Below are 25,806 nucleotides of genomic sequence, written 5' to 3' on the forward strand. Positions count from 1 at the left end.
GGGGAAGAAGTTGAATATACAATACTTCTGGTTGATCATGGAGCAGCTTTCCAAAATAATACCCATCATTTAACATTAAAACATTTGACCTATAAGCTGCCTTGGTCTCTGCAGTTGACATATTAGGTCCATTTTGATAGGATGTTTTTTACCGTTTGGATCTGACTGGTATTGCAATGGACTTGTTGTGAAGTTTATAGCTATCATGACAATTTTTATTTTCTAAATGAAACAATGCCCCCTGGTGCTCCAGGATTCGAGAGGTCTGGTTTTACAATCAAAATAAAAACAAAACCAAATAAAATCTTTTCAGACAGATATTTCTTGTCCCCAGATCTGCCAGCTACCACTCAAATGCTGTCRCTGTCATTCACAGGAGTAAGGGAAAAACATTGTCAGCATTGAGCAACAAAGATAAGTTGAAAGGAGAGTAATATGGAGTAAAAGCATACTTGAAACAAGGCACACGTGGGTTAGGCAGAGTAAAAGCAAATTACAGAAGAGAAAATAAAATGAAAGGGTCAAGGCAGGAAACAGTCTAATCAAAGGACTAGTCAGAGAAAAGTAAAATTAAAACTGCTTAATGAAATGTAAAATAATGATAGAGAAGAGGCAATAATATTAAAAATGAAAGTACTTTTTTGTAAAAGAGATTGAATTTCATGAAGATATTACAGAAGAAAAGGACAAAGAGGATAAGTGTGAAATATATACAGTGAAGAGCTTTGAACTAAAATGGCAAATCTAGAAAGGTAGAGAAAATAGAAGGTATATAATAAGTGCATGAATACTACAGAAATGTTTAGAACAAGCAAGTTTGATACTTTCTGTACACTAGCAAAACAGATTTTTCAGTGCAGAAATTTAAGCTTAAGTCCCTTTGGAGTAAAGRTGTTTCTCAATTAAACAAGGGAGCTTCACAGTCAACCTCTGTTCAGTTTAACCTGTCATTAACATTTGATTAAAAAAATAAAATAAAACACTAAACTGTGAAAGTGCTCCTGATGGGCACAAATAGGAACCAGGAGAGTGTTGTTTATCTTGTCTGCAAACTGAAAATTCCCTTGCAGTTTGACTTCTCTGAGCCTTCCCAACTGACAGGAGGTTCAGATTTTTAAGACAGGTCAATAGAGCAGAGACTGACATGAATCACTATTTCTGTTAGAGCGCAGGACTGTGAGCAGTACCAGAGCTAGCTGTAAAAGCAAAATAGACAGAGAAATGAAGGCAGGAGAAAGGCAAGGGAAACCTTTCCGGTGCTGCAGCCACCAGACTTGTAAACAAGCCGTGGTCTCCGTTTTTCAATTGCAGGCGCAGATGAAATAGCACAGCTCAGAAGCAGGGATGCCTGAAGATGGCTGTAAGATAGCTTTATGTTTCCACAGTCCTGCAGCAGCAATGAGTCAGTCAAGTCCCTCACTGTAACTTAGAATAGCCTGAAGGCTGCTCTAAATCATTCTGGCTGCCAGTGACCCTCTAACAGCAGCGAGGAATTGCTGGGGCATAGCAAAGTCTTGGCTGTACTTCTTTTCCTTTGGCCATGTCCTCTAGCCCAGCCTGAGGAGGTGGCGAGGGGAGGGCTGGGGAAGACTCAGGAAAAACAGGAGAAGGGAAAGCGTAGAAACAACTGTAATGCCAGTGCTGGTGGAAGAAACCCCCTTTTGCTGTGGCTGGCAGGAGTCCAGTGGCTGATTGTGGCCGTTGATGTACTACAGGGAACTGATGGCTCCTCTACAGGCAGGAGAGATCCTGTGGCTGTGCAATGGCCATGTGCAATGGTAGAGTTTGTCACAAGTGTTTTAAAATCTGCTTTTCAAAGGCATTTTGGAGAGTTCTGCAAATGATGTACACTCCCCTTTCTCCGGGAATCTGGCTGCGGTAGTGCCTGTTGTGCAGATCCTTAGACACTCATGTGAGTGTTCATATGTTGTGACCACTACAGTCAGTTTTGCTAGTGTACCAATGTTAAGCAGATACTACTACTTACCCAGTATTATTTAGTTTACTGATATTWACTTTTTGCTTAGTCTGATACTGTCTGTTCTCAGTCCCTTCTGAGATGACCCCAAACTGATGGAAGCTCCAGGAAATATCTTGTGTGATGTGTTCCCAACTCTTCTTTTTTCGCATTTCATTGCTTCTTTGTGCGCAAAATGCTTGTAGCTAGGATGACATTAAATATCACACTTTCCAAATGAAAGAGCATGCATTCTGCAGACCTTCTCTTTCTCCCACTAAGCAGTGAAGAGGCCAACCTTATTAACAGGTGGCGATCAGAATTGGGATGCTACAAGCTGATTAATAACAATACATAATTGAATATGCTGTTAGAGGAGATCCTTGGGGAGAGGAAAATGATTATCACTTTTAATAATTCCTTAAAGCATTTCCAAAGATTTCACTTTYAGTCAGCTAGGTATTCCATGATGTGGCACAGAAGTAGAGTGATTTTGAAGTAACGCTGGGCAATACTATTTGGTTTTGTAAGTAGTAACCATCATATATCTTATGCATCTTTGTAGCTGACCTGACAGCCGATGCAAAGGTATATAATTTATATTTCCAGATCTCTTCTAATAAAAATGTGAGGAGGTACATTCCCCATTCGTTAAAGCTCAGTGAAGGTAGAGAGAGAATATTTTTCCAGTCTGAGATCCCAGACATTCAGTCACTGCATCTAATCATCTGAGGGAAAAGGATATGATCCTTTGACCAGCAAATGGCAAAATGAAAGTAATTTGTACCCACAGGTATAGTGTGCATGTTAGGGAACACAGATGCTATAATCCGTGATTAAAAATGAATGCTGTTAATACTGTAGCTTATGATGTCTTGTCTTTTCTGATAATTTAGAATAAATATTTTAAAGAGGAAAAAAAGAAAGATATATTTGTAACACTAATTGACACAGTCAGCAGCTGAGGACCAAATCTTCAGGGTGTAAATTCATTTATCTCAGTTGATGCCAGTTAGAGCTGTGTCAATCTGCAGTTCTTTAAGRTCTGTCCTGAGGACATCCGGTATCATTTGCAGAAATCTTTTAAACAGAATCGAKAGAGTTCTTGGAAAAGGTTCTGTGAATTCCTGCCAGGAACTTCGGCTGCAAGATCTTCAACACAATCAATGGTACTGAMTATCTAGTACTGTTAGAAAAGCCACACAACCACTGTCTGTTGCCTTTTGATTACAACTGAAAGGAAAACTGTTTAATGTTATCTTCAAGTTCAAAAACTGCTAACATCCCAAAATATTGAAGATCATCTGATTCTGTTGAATTTGCCTGCTGCTATGTTCTCTGAGGCCTTTTTAGGTAACAAAGATTAGTGCTAGTGTGGGGAAGATTGTTTTAGAGCCTTACCAGGGTATACCTCTGTCCAAAAGCAAGGACATTTCTACACTAGTGAGCATTTCATGCCATCCACATTATTGTCTTAAAAACACCTATTGGTTTACCAGTTTCAGCAGTCATTGCAGATAGTTTTGGTTCACAAAACAAGAACATTATGGTGGCTTACRGGAAGTGGTGAGAAAGGCACGTTCTCTGTGTTCCCAATTAATGCACAGGTCAGTACTGAAGAATATTTCCAGAAGGTAGTCATCTGCACAAGAGAGCCCTTTGAGAAAGTATCTTTGATTTAACACCAGTAAGGAGCTGAAGTCATGTCCTTACATGCAAGCATTTTGGAATATTTAACAGCTCAATTTTTCCCTGAGGATTGATGACTTACTGTATGTCATTTATTTGTTTGAGATTGTTTATGATCTGATGATCTCACATATTTTAGTCAGGCATATTATATATCATTATTGCTTTATGTTTTCTATTACKGAGAATTAATTTTTCACATAGTATCTTCATTTAATTATATAATACAGGCACATGTGCATTTTGCATGAATAGGGAGAATCTGTTTTAATTTAGCCATTATATATTTTGCTGTCTTGGGTTTTCTTGTAAAAATTCCCAAGTTTTTTTTTTGTTGTTGTTGTTGTTGTTGTAGCATAACAATAGTCATATTCATTGCTTTTTACATTGTAACAAAAGCACTCAGATGTCAGTTCATAGATTGCCATAATCAGCTTTGTCTCTTAATTAGAAAAGAGAATAAAGCTGTTTAGGGGTGTCGATAAAATGACAGATGTATCATTAACAGAAGGCTACATTGGATCAGAACGGTGCAAATGCTTGGATTTGAAATGTTAAAATTTGCTACAAATAACCTTTAATTTCTAATTTTCATTTTCTTATGCTGTTTTCTAACTGAAAACAATAAAGCTGGAGTTATATAATACATCATACATATGGAACAGTTACTGATAATGCAGAACTCTGATTCCTCACATAAAGTTAAAAAAGTATTTTTAAGGTTTTTTGTATTCTTGGGAGCACATGTTACTCARGATTCCTACCTATCCTCAAAAAATATCTAGCATGTTGAGTACACTCTTTGGCCATGCCAACTCCTCATCATCTCTATGATGTTACCCATGGTTTATGAACAAGACAGTGTGTAGATTTTAATACAAAAATCATCACATACCACATACCTGACTTCTCAGTGCAGTTCAAGAGATGAAACCTTTTCACCATTAAGTGAGTAGATATTTTGCACATTTCTCCACCGGTTTACAATGCTGTTGAAGTCCATCCTATGACATAGTGAGAGCTCATTGTGCTTGTAAGACACAGTAGCTTTCAGCTGGAGCAAATCAAAGCTTTAGAACCTGACAGACTTTCAAATATTCAGATGTTGGGACGATGGGAATTACATTTCTCCAGGACTGAACGGTAAAGATGGAAATAAGATCACAAGCTGCCTCCAGGCAGCATCTGAGCTGGCTGATCCCAGTAAGGTTGGGTGTTCAGAGCATTCACAAAAACCTGCATCTCCTCTATCAGTCTTACTGGCAACCTGAGCTGGAGCTGAGTGTCAGACTGCCCACAGATCCCAACTCTACTTATGGCAAGAAACATTACAGCCTTTCTAGGGAAAAGTCTGGGCTGTTTTGTCTGTCTGCATCAGTCATATGACAGAATTTGAGGTACAGATGGGTCTGCTGCTAGGTCAAGTACCTATCCACAAGAGAGARCACCCTTGAGTGTACCTTAAAATTTGCACACACCAGTGGTTTTCTGGTTGGGAGTACCAGCTGGGAAGTCATATAGGCAGTATAGAAGCAGGGAGAGCTATGAATGGGTGAGCAACCTGATTGCAGTCCCAAATTGCATTCAGTTCTGCACAGCAGTAGCAACATTGACAGCACGGCCCGAATCTCTGTCTGGTTTTTTTGACTGTATCCATTTTCTTTTCCTTAGAGACAGTAAAGCTTATTATTTCTTCAACAGTAATGTTTTAAACTTTTAAGATTTCAGGAAGCTTTGACACTTCCATGAATTTTGTGTCCCATGTATAGACAACCGCCTCATCTACTGTTTGGCATTCAGCAATTTAATTGTGTGGGGCTTCAGAGAGGGTGTAATAGTACTCAGCTGGAATAGCTGGTTGGAAAATGCTGAACATTTCTTAAATGAAATTTCCAGTTTTCGAATTCAAATCTTTTTCTTGATGGGAAATGGAAATTATTTTTACCCGCTAAGTGTGCCAAAGAATTCAGAGGCAACAAGATGTCCTTACTAGAAATTTGTATTAAGTTTGAATTAAGAAATAGATTTCAGTTGGAAGTTGTACAGTGTTGAAAGGTGTTTGACTACGATATGTTGCCAGAGTAGGGACTTACATATTGGAAGGTATCTGCTTAAAAAAAATGGCATAATATATTTCAGAAAATCTAGAACAAGGAAGTCTTGGACTCTTCAAAAAGATGATGCTGTAATAACCCAAGTATTACTTAGTGCAGGAAACAACTTAGGAAAACAAAGAAACTAGTGTTCATTTGCAGTTGTAATATCTATGATTACGGTCCCAGGTTGACTGGTGTTCAATGTAATTTAAAAAATGTGAAATTATATTTATGATGTCAGGTCCATCTTTCATAGCAGAGGGATTTAAAACATGTTAAGACCTATAATATCCCAGTTTTTCCTCCGTCTTACCCTCTTCAGTTAGTAATTTTAACTTTCCCTGAACACCAAATAAAAATTCATTCTTGATTTACTTAAAATTGGAATTTGTTAGCTTACCTAAAACTGGCAAAGATGTTGTACATTCCAGGGCAAAAACATAATTAGCTCAAACAAATACAAGGCCAAGAAGAACTTCATTTAGGTTTAATCCTTATGCCGTTGTACACAGTAGAGTTTACGTAAGTATTTGAGAAGGGCAGGCACAAACCAATTAAAGGAATATATTCTCCCAGGATCAAACCATTGTTTTCTAGCTATATACTGAAGCTCTTAAACTAATGCATATTAAATCTGTCACTGGCTCAGCAGAGTTTTAGGCTCAGGAGAGGGGAAAGCAAATGAGAACACCCCAGGGGAAGTCAGAGAGAGGTTGTCTTGGAGACACACAATCCGTTTCCACGCTTACGGGGTGTCCGCACGTTCTGGGGACAGGTATAGGCTACTCCACGTAYCACTGCAAGGAGCAAAGGGCACCATCACTCTGGTTAGTCCCCTCAGAAATCTAGGGAAACATGTGGACACAAGGCAGCTACAGTTGTGTTCATTCTGATGCTTTTAAAATAAAATGGAGGAGCAGATATTTTGTGAGAAACATATTTAAGATTTTTTTTWWAAAAGATGTTTTAAAAAAAGTTTTAAGATCGTTTAGAATTTCCATCAGAATGAGTCTAGATGCAGACTAGTCTTAGCAATGTTTAGTAAAAGGTTACACTTCATAGCCACTCATACCAGATTTTGTCAGATTGCTATTGCATAGTCTATAGAGAATTATAGAAAGGTACCACTTATATGCAACAATAATGTAAACAGTATCATTACCCTGCCATAGGAAAATAAATACTCCTATTACCTATTCTCCTAATCTGTGGTAACTTGTTAAGGCACCGACAGGATTTAGGTTATCAGACTATGAATTATCATTTTTCTTGCACGTATGTGTGAAGTTTGTTATTTTCAGAAGTTTGTGTATCTCAGAAATGATTGATTTTTATCTCTGCACAAAAGTGATTTAAAAATCTATAGTCTTGAATGGGTGAGTGAGGAAAATGTTAACTTTTTAGACTTGGAAAAGGCCAATGTGTGCTATTGTAGGGAAAACCAGGGCCAGCGTAGAGTTAAGGGGAAGAAAAGACAGGAGAGAAAAGGTACAAGTGAAATGGAAGTAGGGATTTTTTTGAAGAAAAATAGAGATTTAAGGAAAAGGTATGGAAGCACTTCTATGTGTAGGGAAGAAAAGGAGGCATTTGCAGCAACTACAGAGGAGCAARAGAAGACTGCAGATTGCACCATACTTTCTGCTGAAATAAATCACCTGAATTGTGTGCTGAGAGAAGTAAAAGCTGAAGTTGGAGAGGGTGTGCGGAGAGGCAAAGGTGGTAAAGGATAACAGGAATTTCAAGCTTAACATTAGTTCAGATGGAGAAACAAGATGTTAATCTAGGATAGTGGCAGAAGGAGAAGAAGCAAGAGAGAGTGAATTTGTAGTGGAGAGTCAGTGAGGTTATGAGACTGTTTCTCAGTGCAATAGATTTGTAGCACTAGAAGGAAAAGAGAGAAAACAAGGATCTGGGAAGCAAATATATGCCATGTTTTAAATAGGAAGATGACATGACATGCTAATGCAACATTCAACTTATAAATATTAGGGCTTTTGAAAAATTCACCTGAGTACAGCATTTAATTGCTGTTTTCCTATGATATATAGATTAGTGACAGGATTAGCCATATTCTCTCAGTTTATTATTTATATTTGGAGTTATATTTACAAATAAGTGGACTAAATAAGATATCTATAATTTTGTTTGGTTTTTCAGCTGTTCAGACTATATAATATTTCTGGAGTTTGTGGATACATTTTTTAACAGAAATTTATATGTCCTGACTGTTAATTCTGTAATATGAGTCATGAAATGTCTGACATCTGAAGCTCTAGGAGGAGAGGAGAAAAATTGCYTTTTATATCACGATGTGCTACTGTGTTTCCAGTTGGGGAATGCGTGGCCTTAATTGTGGAAGTCATGAAATGGTTAATTAAAGACTGCATAGCTGTGCTGCATCTGTTTTTAAGAATCACATGCAAAATTTTTTATTCATAAAAGGGCTACACATGTGGATTTTAAGATTGAGTAAGTGGCCCTGTTTCTTTGATTAATTGCCTCAGGATAAATTGAGAGCGGGCTGCTGGTAGTTGAAAATTATGTATGTGCTAGACAGTAGTGAGAGAACATTTTTCTAAAGCATTTCATTATTGACCTGTAGTGGTAGATAATGCACTCAGTTGAGAAGATAGGTTGTACTGAGACTTATACTGAGGCCATGACTATAGCAATTGTTTATTACAATAAACTGTTTGTTACAATTTATTACAATAAAACAAAATGTTTGTGTTACTGCCAAAAAAAATGTAGCAACAGTCATTTTTCCTCTAGTTAATTCCAATTACTTTGTGTATATGTATGTATATATAAAAGTAAGTATGCATATGTATGCATAATGTGTGTTCATAAGTATTTGTCTACATATGCACACAAATACAATCTGAATGAATCATGCTTACTTTGTGAAAGTAGCTAATATTCCCTGCAAGGGGAAATGGAAAGAGGGAGTGACTTTATTGTCGCCAGACTATCTCCCAAATGAAGACCCATTTTGCAACGGAAAGTCTAGATACAGAGCAGGAAGGCTGTTCCCATCTCAGAGTTACCAGTCTAAGGCAACAGACGGTTGTAGGAAGGCAGGAGAGCACAGTGGGGAAACTGGACAAGACTGATCAACATTAGGAATTACAGTGGCGGTCAGGATTTGAGAGGAGATCTGATGGAAGATAAGGTGGAAGTAAAAATGGATGGACGATACTGGGACCGTGAACATGCTGCAGGAGATGAGAGCAGAGCCTCCTGCATCTGAACAGAAGCTCGATTTGGGAGGAAGATTGAAACTGGCTGGGCAAAGGAACTGAATGGGGTGGCAGGTCCACCAGGAAACCCAGGGAAGGACAGGCAGCTGGGGGAAGTGCACAGAGGGAGGCAGATCGCAAGCAAGAGAAAGACAGACTGAAGATTGGTGGGCCAGAAAATCTGACATAAAAAAGCCTGAAGAATGCAGTATGAGAATGGAATGAAAAAAACACAGGCAAGGGAATAAACATGATATAATTAGGGAATTGTAGGGGATTCATCTTCTCTTTGCTATCTGAGCAGGGTGGCTACTCTGACTTAACTCTCTTGTTAACAAAAGAAGATCAATTCCTCCAAAAAGCTTTTTCACTGTTTTTCTCTCTATTGATTATAAAGAACTTGAAGATGTCCAGCTTAACCAAGATACTAACTTTTAGACAGCTCAGTTACATGAAATGAGGCCTATATATTTTCATTACTTGCTTTGTTATAATGGACATCCTGCATGATGTCATTATCGTATAGTTTTATAGGAAATGAGATTTGATTTTGCATTTAAATTTTTCTGTTTCTGAAGTTATATACTAAGTGCTCAAAGAAAATACAGATGATGCAAACTGAATGTGCAGTATCTTTCAAGATAACATTATCCTCTCTTTGCTAGATAACACAATTTTTTTAAACTTGATGATTTCCCACTGTTGTTTCTAAATTTGCCTAAATTTATTTGTACACTCTTTATTACGTAAAGAATGATTTCTGCATGTTTGAATATATTTCTGTGTGGCACGCTGACATTCTTATCGACACTTCACTTGCCATTTCTAGGCCAGACAGTTAATATGATTTCCTACTATGAGCTACTTACTGTGTACAGTTTTCACATGTGTTGCAATAAGGCAACATATAATACAGTGCAGAAATGAATTACAGAAGAGCTGGATATTAGATGAGAATTGTCAAATTTTCTTAGGTTAAGTCAGTAAATATATAGTGTAAATATGTTCCTGATAGTAGTAAAAGAAAATACRGGTTCTAATATTCTATATTCTAATATTCTACATATTCTAATCCCATCCTTCTCATGTGCATAGAGAAAAAAAATACATGTTTGTGGGTAATTTCAAAAGAGGAGGGGCTGCAAGCTTGCAGAGGAGGGATTAGCATTCCAAATGGCAAACCGGAAAAAATAGAGAATGACTACAATTGCTTAGTGAGGACTATTCAACAGCATCTAGACAGGACCAAGAGCTCTACTCCAGGAAAAAAAACTGAGGGCTATAGTGGTTCCCAAGCTGAGTGTGTATCAACAGTGTCCTGCTTTTGCAYGGAAAGCTGAAGTTGTATTTGGATGTGTAGCTTACTAGGTGCATGAGGTAATTGCTCTACTGTGCTCAGTGCTGGACACTGCACTTCAAAAAAGATACATGTTAGCTTTAAGAAATCAAGAGATCAGTTGGAAGAGTAGAGGTGTAGAAAATAGTTGTGAGAAAATGCTGGAAAAAACTGTGATTGTTTAACCTGAGGTAGACTGAGGGACAACATGATAAGAGTCTTTAGATGTATGAAGTGCTCCTGCAGAGTGAAGGGAATCATTTGTTCTCATTATCCCATGTGGACGGAATGAGAAGTAGTAGCCTTAAAGTCCAACGTGATGATTAAGGTGAGACATGAGGAGAGACTTTCTAAGGTTAAGAACAAATTTGTTGGGAAGAATATAGAGACTCTACTGAGAATCAAGAACAGCATAGGCAAATATCAGGAAAGATATTGGTGTTCAGCACCTGGAATGCAGGATATGGAACAATAACCTGTCAACATCCCTTCCTAGTGTATTTTTCTTTGGTTAAAGCTGAACTAAGAAAGCAAAAGCTCTGGGCTTGGCAAGTGATGTCATATGTAAGATGTAATAAAATAACCTAGAACTTGGTCCAGAAAAGTGCTGATTAGCCCTGGCTGCTTTTATTGACTTTGCCTGGAGTGGAAATGTAGGATTTTAAGGGTGGGGCTGTAAGCACTGAATTTATTTTAACTTTCAATGTTGCTCAATTTTTGTTGCCTTGACATCATGTTTTCTTCAGCTATGATTCCACTCCTCACTGTATGAAACTTTACATGCATTGTGTCTAGGACTCTTCTGGGAATTTTCAGTCCCTGAAAACAGTTGTGCCAAAAGAGCTTTTTTCAGTGGATTTGAAGTTTTAAACTGCTCAGATGACTTTACCACAATGGTATTTACCTACCTTTTTGCTTTCTGGGCAATRTCCCCATCAGTCATTACAAATAGTGCTTAAATTTGTGGATGTGTCTTTTGATACACAACTTGAAAGTAAAATAGAAGAGGTGATACACACAATGTGAACCTACAGCTGATGAGATAACTTAGCCTAGTAAACTGCAAAGGAATAAGTTTTCCAAGAGAGAGATATTTTAGAGCTACTGAATGAGTTGTTGAGGGCTGATATTTTCTTGACATTTGGGAATGACCTGAGTGGGATTACTACAAGAAAGAAAAAAATAGGAGGCTTCTGTGATGAACTGATCACCACAAAAACTAGAGTTCTTAACAGAGAGCAAAAAGCTCACATGCTTTTACAGAAAAAAAAATATTTTTATTAAATTCACAAAACTTTTTGACAGAAAACTTTCAATATAACGATTGCATTTTTCTATGAAAAAATCATAATAAATATTCATTTGTTGGATGGTTTGTTTTCATCAGCATTTCTACAAATTTCTCTCACATCAGCACTAGAATATGTCTTTGCTGTACTGCTCTTTTTGGGAATGCAGATAAACTCTTCTCTGTTGGCATGCTTAGGAGTTTATTTTTTTAAAAAATTTTAGCTGAAATTTTGAGCACAACATTTGCATTGCCAGTGTTGCAAAGTTCCTTCAATCCTCCACTCTCTGGTGTGCTGTCATCGGAGGGGAACCGCATCGAGAATATATTCTGCTGAGTGGAGTACAAATGCAGCGAGGACTCCATACCGGGTTAGCCCTTGGCCAGAACAGGGGACAGCAAGAGATTAATTCTTAATTCAGTTCTTTTCCCTTTCTTTTATGACTGAATGTTAGCCTAATGAAAAAGAGGCAGGTATCAGTACCGCAGGGGGAAGTCACTTCACCTAGACAAAGGTCTAGGTGGAAGCAACACTTTTTCTTCGATTCTGGTACTGCTGTTTCTACATGTGAAGAGCCAGCTTCTCTAGAGTCACGCAGTATATGAATGTGTCCCTCTGCCAAGACACGGCCATTTACTCTACGTAAGACCCCAGATAGTGATCAGATAGAAACATGTGATCCTTACTACCACAGAAGTGTTTAAGCTGAGGAGTCGAAGATAAAAGACTGTCTATTACAAAAGCTCTCATCTGCCTTGTTCTGCAGGGAATACTTTTTAATATAGCATGTATTCAACCTGGAGATCACTGACGCAGATAATTTAGATGAGGCATTTAGGCATCCATAATTTTATAACTATCAAAAAATAATGTTGCAAATGAATATTTGAATGAAAATATGTATCTTTTTATCCTTACAGTTACAAAAAACCTAATGCTATGAACAGGTCTGTTACTGATAAATTTTAGGGAAAAAAAAAAAAAAARGGAGAGGTAAAATAGATAGTCTTCCTGGCTTTCTCCTGTCCTAAGATTCTTGTGTTCTTTCTTTCATAATACAATAAGACACTCCAGACACCACATTTCTGGGGATTACCTTTCTTGGGGTTGAAGCCTTTGGCCTCATTCTTTTCTTCACAGTTAAAGTGTTCATAAGCCCCTGGAAAGACACTGTCTGTCATGTCTTGTTGCTTAAATATTGTGATCGAGCCTGCGAATAATCTCAAACTGCTTTGACGTGTTCATAATAGCTTTTGTTCTACTTCTGTGCCAAWACATTTCCGTTGCTTAAAGACCCCTCAGCACGGTGTGTTCCAACTTTGTCAAGGTATGTAATAGTTTGATCAGAGGCACTAAGGGGAAATCAGACCAATACCTTTAAATTTTTCTGCAGGATAATGACATTTCAGAAGGTGAAAATGGCTCTCCTCTGTGGCAAACAATACTATTAGACCTTTCCTGGGCACTTTTTCTCTGCGCTTTTCACCCTCTGGTGAAAGTTGTTCAAAAGCGGTCGGTGGAGGCACTGGTACCCTGCAGAGTGACATTTCCCCGTGTGTTTCGTTCAGTTGTTCCTTGTGCAGTGAAGGTTGTGTTAACACCAGATGCCAATCATACACCACCAGTGGATTTGCAAGATTATAGGACGGGGAAAAAGATGAAGGTTAAGCACAGGGCACAATAGAGATTACTTAYGGTAATGAATTGTATAATTTTTCTAGACAGATCTGGATTAATGTTTATCCCAGGCAAGAGATTACTGTATGTCTGATTCTAGTTGTAAACAGACATTATTAAACAGAAGGTTTATGTTCATGCAATGCGACTATGGGTGTTAAAGCACTTATGATTTATTATGTGCAAAGAGAAAAATTAACCTGTTCATCTGCTGTAGTACTAGATGTACTGTGGGTTTTTGCATAATTTGGATGGCATCTGCTCCTTTAGAATACAAATAACTAGTGAAATGAGATTCTCCTCTTATTTGCACTGATTCAGTGCCCTACACTGCAGAGGACCTGAGGCTGTGCAGCCAGCAAAAGAATAGTGTTGTACACTTTTATAAAGCAATAATATTTATATTTGTGATATTTGTTAGCAAAGTATTTTTGCTTATGAATCTTTAGGGTTTTTTCTTTACAGTCAGAGAAAGTGTATATTAAATTCACAGAACTTAACAAATGATGACCTGATTTGGGTTTCCCAGATGATTTCCTCTCACTAATGGAAAGCATAATACTTAGAGAACTTTCAATTTTTATATATATATATACACATATGTATGTATATATATATATATAATTTTTATCTCTTCTTCACATAATTTACGTCACAGTCCATTTTTCTCTTATTTTATTGCATCACTGTTCCTTAGCAGAAGTGCAACATGGGTATGACATTCACTTGTTTAATCCTGCCCCGCTTTACTCATTAAATAATAAATCACAACCGAKTCAGTTAGTTACTTATGTGTGTTTTAGGTGAGATGAAAAGTAACTGTAAACTACAAACTCCCAAACTGTTCTGCTTTCATTGAGTAGGCATTGCAACTTTATCACTTGCTAACAAGGACATATCTTTTCACTGTGAAGGCAAAGAAAAATTACAGTTATCAGAATCTGTTCATTCTATTTGCAAACTGTATTTGTAGCCAGATGATTTTTGCGTAATGCCATTTTAAATTATCCATTTAACAATGATGGATTATACAACTGTGCTAGTTTTCCCTCCACTTTGTAACTAATCTGTCTACTTACAGATTATATTGGGCATGTTGCTGATGGTCTTTTTATAAAATTTACTCACACACATGAGAAGTATGACTATTAAATATTATTGACATCAGAAAAACTTCTCAGATAAGTAAAGATGCTCTCGTATATAATGCAACCCCTATATGCAAAAAAACACAGGAATGTAGAATGAAAAGGCCTGGAAATATTACAAGAAGCAAACTATGTTGAGTGAATTAGACAATTTAAGGAGTTAAACTAGATTGGAAGTGTATTGTGCATTGTGATAGATATCATAGCTTTACTAGTAAGAAGTTCTGAATGCTTGAATTAAAAAAAGTTGCAGTCTTAAATTTCAGTCAAAACAATTCATATTGCTTTTCTATATTGCTTAGCTGTATTTTACATGTGATACAGAAAATGCATGTTGTACAGTGTGAAAACCATAACTTCAGCATTTGTAGTATTTTGCCCAACCTATCAAATTTTWAAAAGGCTGTGAAGTGTGAGTTTTGAGTTGAAGTTTGTAAACAAATTCATTAAAATTTGTTTTATTAATTAAAATTTAACAAAATTTGTGTGGGCTTGTTTAATACTTTGTGCAAGTAGTTTTAAAAGTAAAGTGTCKTCTTAACTGCTACATGCTTTTGAGCAACCCCCTGAAACACTGGGTGCAGCTTAGAGAGCTCTGGGGAGCCCGGGGCTGGTGAACTGCTCCGCTTAAAAGTTTGTACAGTGAAGCGTCGTATTTTGGGTCCTATAAACCATACACTGACCKCTTTTCTTTGGTCTATGTTGGCAGACATCTGTAATTCATTAGGWTGACCTCCATCTTCCAAAGAGGAATAAAGGCAGAAATGAAGACACATTTCTGTTACCAGTCTGTGTTGGCCATAAGTTGARCCAGTGTTATATTTTCCTCTGAAATACGCATGGTCTTGACACAGTGTTTAACAGCGTTCAGCTTATTGCTGCTGAGCTAAACATCTCTGAAGTGAACGATGACCCTCACGTCTTCGCGATAGCAAAATGTCTCTCTGATGTGATCCCCCAGACTTGGAGCATTAAGTTAATTTTCCCCTGGATTTCTGAGCTGCGTCTTTTCTACCCGGCAGAAACCTTGTGAAGAAGACAGCTTTTGACCGAATGACAGAACATGGAGGGTGAAATTAGATGCATTAAATTAGAATATGACAAAAAGCCTATCTAAATATTTGTCATGGTGCTACTTAGGTGGTGTAGTATCCAGCCCAGGAAGTGAAAGGAGGCTGCTGGTGGGACTTAGCAGTTTAGGGGGGGGCAAGGGGGGCAACTGCTAAATCATCCGGATTCTTTACAGTCTTTGAGGGCGTAATTGAGGGTATTTAGCAGGCTGTTTTACTTCCAGGGTTGGTGATCCCTCTTGTGTAATCTCAGATTAGTTCTTTTCTTGTATTCACTTAATAGAGAATTAACCATTACAAACTTTTCTGTGCCGCTTGTAAATAGTGCTGTTATTTGACTGCTAGAGGATGTCTGATACGTCCATTTATGGGAAGTATTAGGAGGAGGCAAACTCCACATTCTCCATGATAAAAACACCTCAAAACAAACAAGCAAGACCCCAAACCCACAAAATCCAAAGAAACAAAAAAGCCACTGCAAAAGTTTGTGCTATTGCATTTTCCAGTTTGTACTCGAACATTAACTAGTTTTCCAGAGGACAAAGTAATGATTTTCATGCAAGCTAACATTTATAATTTGGCCACATCTGTTAGTTAAATAATTAATCACTGGCTTAAAATTTCCTGCTCGGGAAGTTTTCATTAGAAAATGCAACATTTTATGTACAGTGTAGTATGTTCACCTTTCTTTTTTGAGGTCTACTGCAGCAGTTGAAGGAAGAACATGACTATGATAGGGTTAATCCAGCTACATAAAAATCCATGCTGTGTATGATAGTAGTAAAGCTTGTGATCCCTTGATCTTTGATTAGATCCAAGCTAGTAAATATCTTGTGTTTAATCAGAATGAGTTGTTCTGCATGTAGTATAAGTCACCTTCACAGATGGGATGTAGCATCAGAGTTGTTCGTGAATATTTGTTTTAATCCCTTCTAGAGCAGGCATGCTTTATGTTTCTTTGTTGTAAATCAGATTCGAGCAACTAAATACCGACATGAAGGAAAGACATTTACTTGCAGTTAGGAATAGGACAGTATAACAACATTTTTTTTCTTTTTAAACAAAAATATAACTTATTAGAATCTTAAAAAATATTCTATTCCATAAACATAACTAATGCACAGTAATTGCTTCTTTTAGACTGGAATACAGATATAGTTATTTAGAATTTTGTCTTAAACTATTCATACACGTTTCTAGCTCAGCAGAGTATAAAAATAGAGAGACTAAGATTTATGATGGTGAATGTTTGCTCTTTATTGTTCTGTATTTTAAAAATAATTAAGTAGAATAGTAGCTATTCTGTGTGCTGGTAAACTGAAATTCTTGAAACAGTATCTGTAAGGTTAATCGTTTGGTGTGGTATGTCAGCGTCCTATTTACCCAAATCTGTCATAATTGCCTTCTGATACATCTTCCTTTGACATGCAAAATACTGAAAATGAGAGGACTCTGCACTGTGAGTTTTTCTGCAGAATGTAGCTTTTCTGTGAGCATAACTTCATGGTGATAACTGACTGACTTGAAGTTAAATGCACCTCAATTTTTCTCTCTTATTTTTCATAATTATCACACAGAGCCTTCTGTGCTCAGAGGTGTGATTAGATTTAACCTGCCATCATATCTGAAGAACTTTCTGTACAACATATTATATATTGAAAGAATTATGTATGTAGATGATAGGTCTAAGAATAGTAGGTAAATTATATATATGTTTGAGTTGCTCTCATGCCAAAGTTAATTCCTGATTTTTTATGTTTTTAATAGGAAGACTGGAGAGCCCCCACTAATAAATGGCTGGATTCCTTTCCTTGGGAAGGCTTTGACTTTTAGAAAAGATGCTTTCAAATTCTTGTTGGATCAGCAAAAGAAACTTGGAGATATTTTCACTGTACATATTGCCGGTGAGAAATAYTTTACTATTTTACTATTTCTCTTATATTTCCATCAGTGAAGTTAAATTCTAATTCAAATGTTTAGTTTAGAATCTTACTGATCTAAAAACCTTTCTTTATAGCATATTCCAATGAAAATGATGTAAATTCAAATGTATTATATGCATAATAAATATGTACAGTACAAAATTATGAGCAYGTATATTTGTTTACAGCTATAGGTGTATACCCATATTGGCAAAATTTGTAGACATGTAATGTATGAACATGAATTTTGCCAGCACATAAAATTACAAATATGTGTATTGTTTTTTCTAAAGAAGGGAGAACTAACATCATCTTGACACTGCACAGAAAAATATCAGATTAAATTTAGAAAACACTAAGAAAAAAAGTGCGGAATATGTTCTCACACATTTTACAACTGGTTGACAGGAACACAAGGGAATGAATGACACATTGACTCAGTGATACAATCAGGACTGGAACACAGTGACTTCCTATTGCCAGTCTCTTACTCTAATCATGCTTACTGAAAATAGCAATATAATAAAGTATGATATAACCTTGATGCTTTCTGTGTATGTAGCTGTATTACTACACTAGCTTAAATACAAACATTTGAATGATTTTGCTTAGACACTTAGATTYAGAAGAAAAATATAGAATGAAACCCAAATTCTGAATGAAACATTTATATATATAAATATATATATATATATGTTTCATATAGTATAATATACTTTCTATTATAATCAATTTAAAATCAAATACTTCSCTCTGTTCAGAAAAAGATAAACTCTTATTAGTATCGGTGGATGTAGTAAATCTTTGTCACCTCTGCAGGCTGATATCCTTGTTCAAGTGATCAGTACTACAGTGGCATTAATTAGGACTTTAGCGGGAACGCTTTCTCATTTTTAGTTATTCCTATATTTTAAAGAAATTCAAATAAAAATGTRCAGTAATTTTTTGGCAGTAGTATTACCTTTCTTTGCATATAATTAATATTTCACCCCCCAAAATTGCTAAAAATCAATTAAGTAAATTGCAGGCAGTATGTTTAATTAGTACAACTTTTCTTCCTGTTACATTTTTAAAAGTTATTAAGTGTATGATTTTTCTATTCATTCTCTGTTTTCTTTTAAAACTGACATGTTCATTTTTTTCCCTGTCTTGAAAGTGAGTTCAGCCCATGTACAAGGTGAACTTCTGGTAAAATACATCTTTTTATTGTTAATGTACATTGATACTATATATAGTAATGCCTTGTTAAGAATACAGATTAATAATAATAATTCAAAGACTATCTTAGTACATTCATAAAGCTAATCAGTCATTAATCAAATATTTATTTCTATTTCTCCTCTTTATTCTTTTATGTAAGACTGTCCTTAGAGATTTGTATGTTTAAGCAATCTGTGACTGTGATTTAGTTTAGCAAATTTCTGTTTGCATGATAAACAAAATCCACTTTAACTTATCTCCCTATGTTTTGGTATTTTGAGGAAGCTGTTGCTGATAAAGAGTGAGGTAAATGGAGTGAGTGATTGATATCATTTCAGCCTTAYATGGGGAAATCTTTGACTTTGTGAATTTGTCATATCAGAGATACTACTTTAAATTTGTTTTCGGATATGTTCACTTCAGTATAAAAATACTGACCATCAGCACTTCACTAAGGAGAAACAGTTTCCCATCCGCAACACAAAAAAAGGGGAGAAAAAGCTTAGTATCTCATATCATGTCCCAATACTAAGACATACAGKATTTCTTGATGTCTTAATGATTTGACAAAGATGATGTTTGTATGTGCAGCAAATATAACATAGACTGTTGTGTACGTACTATCATTACTTTACCCGCTCCTCACCCCCGATGAGTAACCAGAGATCTTGTCAAAAAATTCTATCAATATATATTGTTCTAATTATTGGTTCTCAAACTAGTTCATTTGGAAAATGCGGAACGATGCTTGGAGTTTCTGGCATTGCCCCGTACCGGTAATGCGATTTCGCTGATTGTACTTTCCCGTGTGATGAGCAAATGATTGTCATGCCTAAAAGTTACAAGGGACATGGATGTCATCTTAATAAAGAAATTAAAAAGCACATCTTTCTATGAGAAACAATGTAAATTCCTGACCTGTCGTAGAAAATAGTTCTCTAATTGGTTTTGTGTGGTGGTGCAGCAGAATCGTTTTCCCCAAACGTCATACCRGCGAAGCACTACTGTACATCATTGTCAGCAGTTCAGCAGAATCTTCCTAATAAGAGGACGATTACGTAAATGCAATAGTCTTCAAAAAAAAGAAAGAACGAAAGAAAGAAAGAAAAATAAAGGGGGGGGGAGAGAGTGTTGTTTTGAGATGATAGTACTTCCAAACCCAACCTTTCTACCTGTTAAGGACCAGCAACGTATAGGCAGTCAGCTAGGTAAGACTTAAAGAACTTGAACAATTTTTAATTCTTTCTCAGCATAAAACTTTGKCTCCTTATCGTGATATGTTACTAGGAATGATACTGCATCTGTCTATGAGACTGACTAACTCCAATTTTTAATAAAATAATCTGTCTTACACTTTTTTTGCTAAACACATTTGATGCTAAGAAGTAATGCTAATAAATCATGATAATTCATGATTCATTTTTTCTTTAAATCATGATATACCTACAATAACATATCACATTTTTCTGTCTTAGGCAGAAAAGGTAATTTGCATTAATTCCTTACAAAGCTGAAGTCTGCTGCAAGCATTACTGAAATAACATCTATCATTACATGCCATATGAAATGCTTGTCTTTCATCATTAACATTAAAAAGATCCAGAACGCATTATTAGAGTAATTTCTTTACTATCATACAAATACTGGCTTCTGTGCTAGGATTTACCAAAGTTGACAATTTTCATATTTTCCACATCAATCTTGTATTTCTAGGAGACTATATAAACTAAATGGAGATAATCAGGATATTTGCAGCATGGTTGTAATGCAAACTGAAGGACTGGAAAAGGAAGTGTAATTTCTCTGTATCCATACCAAAAAATTAAAGGGCTTTTTACAGAAACAAATGTGCATCTATTATTTTGACTTGTTTCTAAAGTATTAAATATCATAGATAGGTCAGTATACTAAACTGTTGGGTTTTGGAGTGTGACATTTCTGTATGGGCATGTCTGCTTGCTTTTTCTTTGTAACAGGACTTTTTTTCTGTCCAGCAGTGAAAGGCTTGGTTCCCAGTGGTTTCRATATAAATAGTTTCAATATTGAAAGGTTCCTGATTTGGAGAACTTGTGATCTGCATCAATTTTGGGTTGATTTGGCATTTTATCTTTACCAGCAATCAAATAGGAACATCAAGATTTTGGTTTTGTTTCAGAGAAAACTACTTTGAAGAGGTGGTTCCTAGGATCAGCTGCAGTGGAAAAGCATGGGGAGAAGCTGTATTTTAAAGTGATGAATAATAGCTGGAAAATTTAGGAAATATTTGCATTTTGTTTTTACTGGATGGAAGATGCTGAAGAGCGGTGTACTGTGTCTGTGACTGTGATTGCTAAAGCCTGCCATTTCCACTCTTACAACACAACTTTCTAACTGCAGTTAACCTTCGTCTAGGTTTTGATCTTTTTCTAATTAAGAGATCTGAAACTAGGTTCTCTGGGAGGCACAGAAACAGGCTGCCTTTGTTAGTGAAGAATTCAACTTTTCTGACTATATAGACATTTAATAAATGCACTAACAACGGTATTTTGGTTTATGTTTACATACATTGCTGACCTGCAGTTATGTGGTCTGGAGGCTGAATTCATTCCACAAAAGGAATTACATTCTGGTACATACATACTTTTTACTCACAGGAACCTGATGAGAATAACAAAAATCATGATCTGGAGTATTCTGTTTGTCAGAGATTTTCTTTTCCAAAGTTTGTGATTGTGCTATCATAAACTGAGTTTTGATTAAAAAATATTACTAAAATAGTTGTTATTTCTGAAAATTCATTTACTGGAAATCATTTTCTTACTTAAAAATGGTAAGAATTGATGTACRTTTGCTAAGTGTCTGATTAAAGATCACAAAGAAACTCATATTTTGCATCAGAAATAAGCAGATGGTGGACAGATGGTTTAAATTAATATTAATTAAAAATCTTAACTTAAAATGTTTACCCTGTAAACGCAAAGTTARGGAGCCAGCTTTCATCTTTAGGGTTAATAACACTCCAAATCTATTTATTAAAAATCACTCCAATGGGCGTTCTTACCAAGCTTTGATCACAAAGATGGTAGCCTCAATAAAGAGCATGAAAGTGTGTGAAAGCTGGAGGAAAAGAAGTGCAAAAAGAGAGCAATTCTAGGACTCTAGCAGAGACGTGGAAAGATCCTACAGAGGTTGAGACCAGAAATTCCTATCGGTCTCTGTTATTTGGGAAGGAAGAAATGGTCAGAAAAGAGGACTGGGAATTGAGGATCTCAGGTTTAGCTCTTTGCCATGCCAATTTCTCGCTATATGTATTTATTCTTAAAAAACTRTGTCTATGTTTTTAATGTTACAGTAAAGCAAACTCTATAAATACCTTAAAAAAACTCAGACACTGTTGACAAAAAAGGGGGTCAAATTCTGTCTTAATTTATCCCTTGTGTAKCCTTACTGATTCATTGGGATTGTAGTGGATGTAATCAGGACAAAAATTATGCCAGCTGGTTATTGCAAAGAAAGTCCAGAATGCACCCATATTTATCACAGAGCAGTGTGAGTATATACAACTCAGAATAGGGAATAACTATGATAATTCAAATATCACTGTATGGTAACCATGGATACTTGTTGACATTTTTAGTGGTAGTGACTACTTTATCTCAGGACATCTGTCACAGAGCCAAATTTGGTCCTCAGTTAAGCATAGAGTGTTCCCATTAAAATCAAAAGAGATTTTGTCCCTTTAGTGAGACAGAATTAGACTGTCAGTGCTGTAAGCTCTGATATTTTTTCCAGGTGTACAGCTAGGATATTTCACAGAGTAYGTATACCTTTTAATGGGTATCCTTTTTCTGTAATGTACCTGTCCACAAGTTAAGAATCAAGAACTCTAAATTTAGACTTAACATGGGAATCATTTATAAAGAGTTAAGATTTAATTTTGCTTTGGGAGTATTAACAATTTGATTCATGATGGTTCACCAAAATGCTCTTTATTATTAGTCAGCTTAAAGCTAAGCGAGAAACTGCAGAATTTTTCTTGCACGGGCAACTTTAAAAGRCATCAAAGTTGATGTAATTCTGTTCCTTTGTGCAAACAGCTGAAGGTGGCACTACACTGTGTGATTAAGTACGGCAGGAAGGATAGGAAGTTGTCAGTGCATTCTGACACAGTGGAGGATGTACCCCAGAGCAGGATACATTTTAGATACGATACCCGACTCCATTGTAAGCTACGGCTTCCAAATCCAATCTAGGGGTATTTATTTTACTGATACTAAGCAAATTCTTGACAAAAAGGTAGCAGAGCTTCAGTAAAAAAAAAAAAAAAGAGAGAGAGAGAGAGAGAAGGGCTGGGGGGCTGCAGTGTGAATGACATAACAAGGTCTCCCCCAGAGAAGAGGCTTTATGTAGCTGGTGTCCCAAGCTGGTCCAAAATGCTGCCGACTATAGTGGCTCTGGGACGAGCTCAGCGTCCAGTCAAAGCCATATTTATTCTTTTTATTTATTCATTTGTTTGTTTTATTTTATTTATTTATTTATTCACCAGCATCTCTTACCCATTGGGTCTCTGTGTCACCTGCTCTAAGAAAGGCTAACCTAGGAAACATGTTCCTACTCCCATCCCTCTCTTTCGGTTCTCTCCGTTCAGGTGAAATGTGTGTGCTCTCTTTCTGCTATTAAAAAAAGAGGCAGTTTTCAAATGCTGCTATGACTCCACATTTATTTTCATGAGTTATACGAGTTTAGTAAGTGATTTATTCCAGAGTGCCACAATTACAGGTCCCCTACTGTTGTCAAAAACAGAAGATGAGTCTACACTGGAATGGCTTCATGCTGGTTTTAGAAGAGCYGTACAAATGTACAGAGGTAAAAATCTGCATCCTGACAAAAGGAATCAATTTTGTCTCTTTTCCAAAGCTAAATAAAACTTGCTACATCTTCCTTTTTTCTTCCTTTTTGTAGTGCAGATTGCTTTACAGATCTTTGCTTTGGGAATTTTTGTGTGTGTTTAGTATGTAAYGCAGACATTGGCTACATGTATTTTTTATCACTTCTGAAAGCATCACCAGATTATAAAACTGCTTGTGTCTCTCTCTTTTTTTTTTTTTCCTTTTCTTCTATTTAGGTAGATATATTACATTTATCATGGACCCATTTCAATATGTCTACGTCATCCGAAATAGCAAGCAACTTGAATTCCATGAATTTGCTAATAAAATGTCTTCCAGAACTTTTGACTACCCAGCCCTGTCTAAAGCAAAATTCCCGGATCTTAAAGAAAACCTTCATAGAATCTACCAGTATCTACAAGGCAAGCCTTTGGATATAATTTCTGACCACATGATGAAAAATCTCCAGGATATACTTGAATGGAAATGCTCACAAGCAACAGATTGGGAAACAGAAAAAATGTACAAATTCTGCTGCTCTGTAATGTTTGAAGCCAGTTTTGTAACACTATATGGAAGAGTTCCTGCTGCAGATGGCCACAAAGTTATTAGTGAAATCAGAGACAAATTTATCAAGTTTGATGCCAGCTTTCCCTATTTAGCTGCAAACATACCAATTGAGTTGCTAGGAGCTACCAAGAGGGTTCGGAAGGAGCTTATACATCATTTTTTACTTCAGAACATGACAAAATGGCTGGGACAGTCAAAAGTGGTCCAAGCCAGACAAGATATATTTGAGAAATATGAGCTGCTCAGAGATTATGACAAAGCAGGTAGGAAACTTATGAATGATTGCTTGTCTAAAATAAAATAATTTACTAGAGACCTTTGAAATAAAAAGGCAAAATGGCGACCTTGAAATTTTTTTATGTTCTTTCTAATTGGCTAATGATAAAATGTTTTACTCTGAAACAACCCTCTATGATAATTGATTTTTTTTTTTTTGTGCTGAGGTGGTAAAACAAGATACTTAATGGTGATAATGAGAAAGATTATAACTGAACTGCATTTACTCCCCTTATTTCCCCCACCCCCCGACATTACATTTCAAACTATTCTCATTAAGCAGAAAATTAGACTTCAGAAGCCTATTGGTCCTCATTAGCATTCACTGATCCTTGGCTGGGTCTGTGTCCTAACATCTTTTAATTAGCACACTGCAAATCTAATCAGTGTAATAAACGCTATTAATCTTCCTTTTCACTTATTTTCTCCCAGCACATCATTTTGCCTTCCTGTGGGCCTCTGTGGGAAACACGATTCCAGCTACATTCTGGGCCATGTATTATCTTCTGCGGCACCCAGAAGCTCTTGCAGCGGTGCGTGACGAGATTGACCATTTGCTGCAGTCAACAGGTCAAAAGAGAGGGCCTACGTATAACATCCACCTCACCAGAGAACAATTGGACAACCTGGTCTACCTAGGTAATTTATTTTTATCTGTTATGAAGAAAAGAGGGTCTCTTCCTGCAAACTCAGTTTATCACTCATTTCTGTTTACTGAGAAGGTGGAGGACACAGCTGCCTAATTGACATAATAACACCAATTTACATCAATTATAAATTATGTAGTTTATAGCTGTAGATACTCTCATTGCATGTAAACATTAAAGCCTAGGTAATTAGCTATGCAAGGTATGCAAAAGGCTAAACCGAAGCTTTGCAATTATTTGAAAAAAAAAAGTTCATGCCTATTAAATTGTTTGATTCTGAGCATCTGCCGAAGTGTTAATGCATTTCAAATACTTCTGTATGGTACTGCCAAGAAAGACTCTTTCCTAAAACTAAAGTAAGGTAATGTATTTTAACTGCAAATACTTTTTTTTTCATAAACAGTTTCTTTCCTTTTCTGTCTTTAACAAAACCAAAACACTTTTAAAGCAGGCTTCTGTTTAGCTATGGCTCTGAACAAAATACAGGAAGGTGAAGCTTTACAGATTAGAAAATATGCTTTCAATATTCACAAAACTACCTGGATGCAATATAGTGAGCTCTAAATGAGAGAGCTTGGCCTTCCAATTCTAAATCAGTAGTTCAAAAGGCCAGTTGCCATTAGAAGTTATTTTATGTAGGAGCTGGATGGCCTTCACAGCATCAGTTGATGGTTTCATTTCATTTCTTAGTGCACAGGCAATAGCAAAATAGACTAAAATTAGACTAGGTAAGGAGAGCAGAAAATTTTCATAGCTATTCCTAGCACACAGATACCTAACCTTTAAGCATCTGAAAATATCCGCAGATAGTATTAGTAGGAT

General features: G+C 36.3%; 1 protein-coding gene across 1 annotated transcript in view; it reads left to right on the plus strand.

Moving 5' to 3' along the window:
* Positions 1-25,806, plus strand: part of CYP7B1 (cytochrome P450 family 7 subfamily B member 1) — a 126,421-nt gene that overhangs the window by 85,607 nt on the left and 15,008 nt on the right. Inside the window, exons 2-4 of the mRNA XM_085313539.1 lie at positions 17,269-17,405; positions 23,728-24,324; positions 24,770-24,976. Coding sequence (XP_085169665.1) covers positions 17,269-17,405; positions 23,728-24,324; positions 24,770-24,976 — 941 coding nt within the window. The remainder of the gene's footprint in view (positions 1-17,268; positions 17,406-23,727; positions 24,325-24,769; positions 24,977-25,806) is intronic.

Source organism: Rhea americana, unplaced genomic scaffold, assembly GCF_003343005.1.
Source record: "Rhea americana isolate MKP2758 unplaced genomic scaffold, rheAme1 scaffold_39, whole genome shotgun sequence".
Classification (NCBI taxonomy): Eukaryota; Metazoa; Chordata; class Aves; order Rheiformes; family Rheidae; genus Rhea; species Rhea americana.